This window comes from Rhinoderma darwinii, chromosome 3, assembly GCF_050947455.1.
Source record: "Rhinoderma darwinii isolate aRhiDar2 chromosome 3, aRhiDar2.hap1, whole genome shotgun sequence".
Classification (NCBI taxonomy): Eukaryota; Metazoa; Chordata; class Amphibia; order Anura; family Rhinodermatidae; genus Rhinoderma; species Rhinoderma darwinii.
The window spans coordinates 404,818,680-404,828,366 of NC_134689.1; the positions used below are offsets into that span (position 1 = coordinate 404,818,680).

General features: G+C 45.2%; 1 protein-coding gene across 1 annotated transcript in view; it reads left to right on the plus strand.

Moving 5' to 3' along the window:
• LOC142750559 (mucin-17-like) overlaps positions 1 to 8,947 on the plus strand; it is a 37,636-nt gene extending 28,689 nt beyond the window's left edge. Inside the window, exons 11-12 of the mRNA XM_075859557.1 lie at positions 2,596 to 2,666; positions 8,600 to 8,947. Of these exons, the coding sequence (XP_075715672.1) occupies positions 2,596 to 2,666; positions 8,600 to 8,635 (107 nt within the window). The 3' untranslated portion in view covers positions 8,636 to 8,947. The remainder of the gene's footprint in view (positions 1 to 2,595; positions 2,667 to 8,599) is intronic.
• Positions 8,948 to 9,687: the final 740 nt, after the last annotated feature.

A 9,687-nucleotide genomic window follows, 5' to 3' on the forward strand; every position in this document is an offset into this window, starting at 1 on the left:
ATGTAAAGTTATGCATCTGGGTACCAACAACCTGCATGCATCATATGTCCTAGGGGGAGCTACACTGGGGGAGTCACTTGTTGAGAAGGATCTGGGTGTACTTGTAAATCATAAACTAAATAACAGCATGCAATGTCAATCAGCTGCTTCAAAGGCCAGCAAGATATTGTCGTGTATTAAAAGATTCATGGACTCGCGGGACAGGGATGTAATATTACCACTTTACAAAGCATTAGTGAGGCCTCATCTAGAATATGCAGTTCAGTTCTGGGCTCCAGTTCATAGAAAGAATGCCCTGGAGTTGGAAAAAATACAAAGAAGAGCAACTAAGCTAATTAGGGGCATGGAGAATCTAAGTTATGAGGAAAGATTAAAAGAACTAAACCTATTTGGCCTTGAAAAAAGATGACTAAGGGGGGACATGATTAACTTATATAAATATATGAATGGCACATACAAAAAATATGGTAAAATCCTGTTCCATGTAAAACCCCTTCAAAAAACAAGGGGGCACTCCCTCCGTCTGATAAAAGAAAGGTTCAAACTGCAGAGACGACAAGCCTTCTTTACTGTGAGAACGGTGAATTTATGGAATAGTCACCGCAGGAGCTGGTCACAGCAGGGACAGGAGATGCTGCAAAAAAGGCTTAGATAATTTCCTAGAAGAAAAAAATATTAGCTCCTATGTGTAGAAATTCTTTACTTCCCCTTTCCCGTCCCTTGGTTGAACTTGATGGACATGTGTCTTTTTTCAACCGTACAAACTATGTAACTATGTAACTTTGTCATTATGGGGTATTGAGTGAAGAATGATAGGGAACAACATGATTTTTTTTTATTTTAGCACAAGGCCACATCATAACAAAAAGTGAAAAATGTGAAAGGGTCTGAAGACTTTCCATATGCACTGTAGTACAGTACAAATAACAGATGCCACCTTTTCATTGATCTATAAAAAATGTAGAAAAAAGTAAGACTTCTTACAACTATCCATGACCATCAGACAAAAAAGGCTCTGAGAGACCTGAGAAAATCAAGCTCGACTTTTGCTTCAAATCTGTAAAATAACCAATAGGTGATCTTGACCATCTTTCCCGTGTGAGGTGACAACTCAATATTATATGTCTGCAGAGGTCTGTAGCAGATTCGGAGTACAGTGGCTGAAATGATCAGGCAGGAGGGTGCTAATAGCAAGACTAGTCAAGTAACAATCTAGTCGCAAGTGTGAAGCAGAGCAGTGGTCAGGAAACAATCCAAGTTTGGTACACAGATAAGTGGCAACAGGTTGTAGTATGTGGCAGAGACGTGGTAAGGAAACAGTGAAAGTTTGGTACACAAATGAGCTGCAATAGTTTGTAGAAAGGCACACTATAGGCAGGAAGCTCAATAGTCCGCCAATCAGGGAGGGCAAGGGCCAGACTTTCTTGGAAGCCAAAAGGGTGAAACCAATCAAGGCAGTCAAGGAAGGATCCAGAGAGACAGGATTCAAGATCAAGAGAACCTGGATAACAGATTTTGCTTTAGAGATTTCCGAATTCAAATGGCTCAATGAGAAGATTCACTGCTTGTGATGTAAGAGTCTCTGAATTCAAATCCTGACAAAATCTGAAAGGATGTGGAGCTTCCTGTGAAAAAGAAAGACACAAAAACAAAACATCAGAGATGTAGAGAAGGTTTTACAGGCTGATGAATGTAAGGCCTCTTTCACACAGCAGAATGTACATTACAGAGCCATATACACCAGGTGTGCCTCTGTAAAGAATAAATTTTATAAAGAAATCGCTAATGAAACACCGCATATTTTTTTTTTTATCTAATCATTTTTGAATAAGACGGAAAAAAAAATCTGCATGAAATCAGAGGCTTGTGCAAGTAAGGTAGGTCCTATAGAATTCTATGAACACAAAGGTTGTATGGAGCCATAATTCAGCAGTGTGTATGATTCCTTAATCTGAGATTTTTAGAAATAACAGAAGGCAATTAAACACATGGTGAAGACTAAGACAAACTTATCAAATCAAGAAGTTGCTGGTGTCCTCAGGACAATGGACTGGCCAAAACAGAGTTCAGATCTCAACATCACTGAATGTCTATGATGTGACTTTGATAGTGAGAATCAGAAAATGGCATCAACGTTTAAAACTGAAAAAAAAAATCCCTGCAGAAAAGCTGAGATCAAGTCTCCTGAAAAGTATGGAATCTGCAAAATGGCAAAGGGTGGACACATGAAAGACTGTCAAATACAATTACAAATTCAATTACATTGACTGGAAATTTCTTAACTAAAAAGAAGGTTTCTGAGGCTATTTGGTGTATATACAGTACATATAGGATATCTGGAAGAGGGCAGATACTTTAGATTATTTATTACATTTAATAGTATGAATATTGGGTCTATTGTCTATGTAACTAATAGCTAGCTAATTACGTGAATTTTTTCTTCCTTTGGACACATATAATTCAATTTCCCAATATCTGAAGATTGAAATACCAACAATACTTAGTATTAATGATTAATGATAAATAAGATTATAGGTGCAGTATTATGAGATAGGAGAGCTAATAAATTCACATATTATCGGTCTTCCTCTACAGATCCCTATATGAATACATATAAAGAAGACAATTTTAAACCTGCATTGGACAGAATAGATACGTCAATTGAGGTAGAGTATTGGGGTCTGCTTCCCCAAATTTCACTTTGACAATGATTCATATATTATTTTGCGGCCATGTTGCCATCTGCATTGGGGACTGCATTGCAGAGTCCATAAAAATGATGGACACCTCGTGGAAAACTGATGGATGCCATTGTTAGTCAATGGGGTCTGTAGAGCAGTGGTGATATCTATTGTTCGCTGGATCCGGCTATGCATTGGGGTTTCTGTTATACAAGGTTACCACAATGCAAGTGTGAAGAGAGCCTAAGGTGATTGTATGACTCATCATGGCAAGCTGAATGAAATTTCCTATTATATTTTCCCTCTCTGCTTAAATGATAAACCTGACTTCTGTTGAGGGATGTTCCTCTTCTCTGATCGGTACCATATTTTTTGAACTATAAGACGTACCCAAGTTTAGACAGCAGAAAATAAGAAAAAAATTATTTCAGACTGTTCGTCTAAGGAAATGTCACCAGCTATGGTGGTCTAGGATAGTTGAGGGGTTCATATTTGATTCCCTGGTGGGCTGGGGTTTTGCCACCTTCCTTGGTGGTATGGGGTAAAAAAGGAGTTAATGTTTGGTCTATGGTAATGCCCTCTTTCTTGGTGGTTTGGGGTAAAAAAAAAAAAGGGTTAATATTCTCTTCCCTGGTGGTTTATGAGAGAAGAGGGGGTTAATACCTGGTCTGGTGGTTTATTTAGCTCCCGATACTCCAGTATTGTGTCCTATCAGAATACAGACAGTAGAGGGCCGCCGTTTAAGAACAGTAAATGGGCCCCTTGCTCTCCAATAACAAAGCATAAGAAATCCTCTTACTTCTCTCTAACAATCTGCCAGGAATTGTGAGCCATAAAATGATAAGCTTAGTTCCGTATATGCAATCAGACAGACATTAGGGCCACTTATGGTATATCTGCCCATGTGTCCTGTCTCTGGCAGAAAATTGTATGCAGGTAACTTACCTTCCAGACGTGCACTGATCAAACACATCAGTGAAGGGCTGTCACAGAAGAGTCCTCTGACTCAACCATAAAGCAACCATAGCCCTTTTAAAGTCTATGCAGAACTGTCTTTAGTCACCTGGTCACCCACCTCCATACAAGTACAGGCTCCACCCAGGGCCGCCATCAGGGGGGGTATTAGGGGTAGTGGTGTGAGGGGCCCGGCCAAACCTAATTGAAAGGGGGGCCCGGCCACTGCTGCGACTTGTCTTTGGTAGAAATAAACGGGCCCCTGCAAAGGGGCCCGTTTTTTTCACCAAATGAATGTTGTGAGCTGCGGGCCCCCCCTCTCATGGGGGCCGTCAAACACCGCCGACCGATGACGCGCACCCGCAAACTCGCGACCGTCCGAGCACGCACCCGGCAAAAGCGCGCAACCGCGACAGCACGGGCGCTCGCAGAAGCAACAGCACGCACGCTCGCAGCCTCGACAGCACGTGAACGAAGCGCGCGCGCACCGGCGAACGAAGCGCGCGCGCACCCGCGAACGAAGCGCGCGCACCCGCGGACACACATGGACCCAACTTACCTGGAGCCTGGCTGGAGGTGAAGGACTGGACGTCTGGACCGAAGACCTCGCCTGGAAGACCTCGCCTGAAGGACCTCGCCTGAAGAGGACTGGAGTGGGAGCAGCAGCTCTTCTGACACGGTGAGTAAAGTGTGTCAAAGTGCTGTTTATGTATGGCCCTGTTCACACAAAGTATTTTGCAGGCAGAAAAAAAATCTGCCTCAAAATTCCTTAAAGAATTTTGAGGCAGATTTTGACCTGCCCACACTATCTTGCCGCGTTTTTTTGCCGCGTTTTTTTGCTGCGTTTTTTGCCCGCTGCGATTGAGGACAGCAGGCAAAAAACGCCGCGAAAAATGCATTTTCTGCCTCCCATTGACTTCAGAGGCGGAACAGCGGCAAGGAAGGACGTGCTGCTTTTTCTTTTTTCCACGACTGGCTCCCATTGATTTCAGATTAAATCAATGGGAGGCGGTTTTGGAAGTTGATTGGTGCTGATTCTGACGCAGTGTCCGAGTCAATATCAAGGCCCAAAAACTCTGTGAACTGGGCCTTATTGTTAGGGCTTATTCAGACGAACGTGTAATACATCCGTGCAACATGCGTGATTTTCACGCGCCTCCCACGGACCTATGATACTCTATGGGGCCGTGCAGACTGTCAGTGATTTTCACGCAGCGTGTGTCCGTGTGTCCGCTGCGTAAAACTCACGACATGTCCTATATTTGTGCATTGTTCGCGCATCACGCACCCATTGAAGTCAATGGGTGCGTGAAAATCACGCCCAACACTTCCGCAGCCGTATAAACTATGAATGAAAACAGAAAAGCACCACGTGCTACAAACATACAAACAGAGTGTCATCATGATGGCGGCTGCGCGAAAATCACGCAGCCGCGCATCATACGCTGCTGACACACGGAGCGGTTATGGACCTTTTGCATGCGCAAAATGCCACGTTTTTTGCGCGAGCAAAAAGCACACGCTTGTGTGAATCCGGCCTTAGGGTAGGAACACACTAGGCATGAACGCTGCAGATTTTATGCAACACATTTTATTGTGGAAAATCCACAGCGTATCACAGTCGCAGCAGAGTGGATGAGATTAGAACAAATCTCATCCACACGCTGCCAAAAAAAAATGGACCTGCAGTGTGGCTTTTGGCTTTTTAAGCCGCAGCATGACAATTTATTCTGTGGAATTGCCGCTCCTCTGTTGCGGAAATGCTGCGGTTCTGCCGCAAAAATCACACATGAGAAAAAAAAAGAAGGTACTTTTTTAAATTGAAAAAGTTTAGACTTACCCCGGCCGTAGTCCTGGTGACGTGATGCTCTATTCTTAGCGCAGCCCGGCCTCCTGTCATGACGTTTCATCCCATGTGACTGCTGCAGCGGTCACATTGTCTACAGCGTCATCCCAGGAGGCGGGGCTACGTTCAGAAGAGAGAGACGCGTCACCTAAACTACGGCCGGGGCAAGTCTAAACTTTTTTTTCGCTGCAGGATTCCCGCAGCGGACACGCCTCACCAAACCTGCGCCACTATTTGGTGCGGTTTTGCTGGCAGAATTCCCTGCGGCTACCGGGGCGGATAAGCTGTGTAGTTTTACTCAGCATATCCGCCTAGTGTGTCCCTTATGATGTCGCTCCTGGAGCTGCTGCCGGTCTCTAAATAGGCAGTTGGTCAGTAGAATTTGGAATTATTTTTTTTTGTGAACCAGCTTAAAAAAATACAAAACTTTTGTGTTAGGGCCTGTTCACATCACCGTTCGCTTCCATTCCGGGGTTCCGTCTGAGGTTTCCGTCGGGTGAACCCCGCAACGGAAAGTGACAGCACAGCTTCCGTTTCAGTCACCATTGATCTCAATGGTGACGGAAACATCGCTAATGGTTTCCGTTCGTCACCATTCTGGCTGGTTTTCGAACGGAATAAATAGCGTAGTCGACTGCGCTAATGGTGACGGAAACGGAAGCTGTGCTGTCACTTTCACTTTCCGTTGCGGGGTTCACCCGACGGAAACCTCAGACGGATCCCCGGAACGGAAGCGAACGGTGATGTGAACAGGCCCGAACACAAAAGTTTTGTATTTTTTTAAGCTGGTTCACAAAAAAAAATAATTCCAAATTCTACTGGACCAACTGCCTATTTAGAGACCGGCAGCAGCTCCAGGAGCGACATCATAAGGGACACACTAGGCGGATATGCTGAGTAAAACTCCACAGCTTATCCGCCCCGGTAGCCGCAGGGAATTCTGCCCGCAAAACCGCACCAAATAGTGGCTCAGGTTTGGTGAGGCATGTCCGCTGCGGGAATCCTGCAGGGAAAAAAAAGTTTAGACTTGCCCCGGCCGTAGTCCTGGCGACGCATCTCTCTCTTCTGAACGTAGCCCCGCCTCCTGGGATGACGCTGTAGACCATGTGACCGCTGCAGCGGTCACATGGGATGAAACGTCATGACAGGAGGCGGGGCTGCGCTAAGAATAGAGGATTGCGTCACCAGGACTACGGCCGGGGCAAGTCTAAACTTTTTTATAAATTTAAAAAAGTGCCTTTTTATTTTTTCTCATGTGTGATTTTTGCGGCAGAACCGCAGCATTTCCGCAACAGAGGAGCAGCGATTCCACAGAATACATTGACATGCTGCGGCTTAAAAAGCCAAAAGCCACACGGCAGGTCCATTTTTTTTGCAGCGTGTGGATGAGATTTGTTCTAATCTCACCCACTCTGCTGCGACTGTGATACGCTGTGGATTATCCACAATAAAATGTGCTGCATAAAATCTGCAGCGTTCATGCCGAGTGTGTTCCTACCCTAAGGCCGGATTCACACAAGCGTGTGCTATTTGCGCGCGCAAAAACGTGGCGTTTTGCGCATGCAAAAGGTCCATAACAGCTCCGTGTGGCAGCAGCGTATGATGCGCGGCTGCGTGATTTTCGCGCAGCCGCCATCATTACGACACTCTGTTTGTATGTTTGTGGCACGTGGTGCATTTCTGTTTTCATTCATAGTTTATACGGCTGCGGAAGTGCTGGGCGTGATTTTCACGCACCCATTGACTTCAATGGGTGCGTGATGCGCGAACAATGCACAAATATAGGACATGTCGTGAGTTTTACGCAGCGGACACACGGACACACGCTGCATGAAAATCACTGACAGTCTGCACGACCCCATAGAGTAACATAGGTCCGTGCGAGGCGCGTGAAAATCACGGACAGTCTGCACGGCCCCATAGAGTAACATAGGTCCGTGCGAGGCGCGTGAAAATCACGCGCGTTGCACGGACGTATTACACGTTCGTCTGAATAAGCCCTAACAATAAGGCCCAGTTCACAGAGTTTTTGGCCCTTGATATTGACTCGGACACTACGTCAGAATCAGCACCAAACAACTTCCAAAACCGCCTCCCATTGATTTAATCTGAAATCAATGGGAGCCAGTCGCGGAAAAAAGAAAAAGCAGCACGTCCTTTCATGCAGCGGTTCCGCCTCTGACCTCCCATCGAAGTCAATGGGAGGCAAAAAATGCATTTTTCCCTGCGTTTTTTGTCTGCTGTCCTCAATCGCCGCAGGCAAAAAACGCGGCAAGGTAGTGTGGGCAGGTCAAAATCTGCCTCAAAATTCGGTGCGCGGTTCCAGGCGGTCGCGGGTGCGCATGCGCGGGAGTTTGCGGGTGCACGCGATCGGTCGCACGAGCGGCGGTCTTTGACGGCCCCCATGACGACCCCCATGCTACCCAGGGCCGCCATCAGGGGGGGTATTAGGGGTACTGATGTGAGAGGCCCGGCCAAACCTAATTGAAAGGGGGGCCCGCAGCTCACGACATTCTTTTGGTGAAAGAAATGGGCCCCATTGCAGGGGCCTGTTTTTTTTCTACCAAAGGCAAGTCGCGGCAGTTTGCCGGGCCCCCCTTTCAATTAGGTTTGGCCGGGCCTCTCACATCAGTACCCATAATACCCCCCCTGATGGCGGCCCTGGGTACCATGATATAGTTCTGGATGGAGTACCGTTAACAGGCGGTGCCACGGTAGGGGGGCCCAGAAAATTTAGCTGTAGGGGGCCCTGAAATTCCTGATGGCGGCCCTGGCTCCACCCAATTGTCTCTTTGATCCTCTCCCTCCCCTCTCTCTACGAGGAGGTAGGAATGACCCCACCCTGAGGAAGTAGGAATGACCCCACCCTGAGGAGGTAGGAATGACCCCCACATCCAGAGTTTTCATTCACTTCAATGGCGGCACAGTATGGGTGAAGTACATCCTGTTCTGTCCCATCGTTACATTATCTACAAATGTATTTTATTTTTTTTCACCAGTATTTGGAGCAGCTGACTGATGCTCAATATGACTGGCATTACAGGCCCACAGGGGTTCTCATCAAGCTTTCCCAGTCTCCTTATTGAGCCCCTTTCTCTTCTTTTCTTTTCTCCACCAGGTAAAGACGAAAAGACCCATAATCTCTATCACATAATAGTTGCCAACGACTTCAGATATTTTACTGACGGCCCTCATTTTACAAAAAGATAAAGATGAGATTATCTCAGAAGGTTTCTATGAGAAGGTTTCCATGACAAGGTTGGCACCTGCCATCGTGGAATGAAAGATGAAGCGCAGCAAACAATATATCATGAATTATTTATTATAATATTCCATATAATTACTTCATCAGTTCTCCAGTTAATAAACACAGCTCCGTCATTCTGACCAGGAAATCTGTCTGCCTGCAGCTTTTACTGAAGACGATTTGTTCGATATTATATATATATATATATATATATATATATATATATATATATATATATATACGCTGTATATATATTCACGTAATCTATAAAATTGTACAATGTCTCAGGGTGAAGAATAAAACTCCTTTATTTATTATAAAACTCCCATGTTTTACCGATATTTTATGTCCCAGCCTGCAGCTATGTTGGCATCTAGTGAAACACAAGTAGGAGAAGTTAGCTACATCCTGAGTCACTAGTGTCATTATTTAGCCACATTTCCTAGCATTTCTTGCTTGTGAACTTATCTAATGGCCACTTCCCGCTTCGCTGTAATAGTACATCCCGGTTAGTGCATGTTACACGCAAACTGCTGTACTATTACCGTGCACCCCGTCGGTACCCAGCGCACTTTAACACATTGGTGGACCATTTGAGTGCCCATCCACCTTCCTGAACATTTTCATATCCTACATTATTTTACCACCTTCATCCCTGATGGAGGCAATGCAGTGTGCTACACAGAAATAATGCCGCCATATACTGTACACATGGATAATGATGCCATATACTGTACACACAATTAAGACTGCCATATACTATGCACATAAATAACGCTGACATATACTGTACATACAAGTAAAGCCGCCATATACTGTGCACATAAAAATGCCACCATATACTGTTCAGACAAATAATGCTGCCATATAATGTGCATATAAATAACACCACCATATACCGTGCACACGAATAATGTTGTCATATTCTGTACACATGGAAACACACTAATGTAGCCATA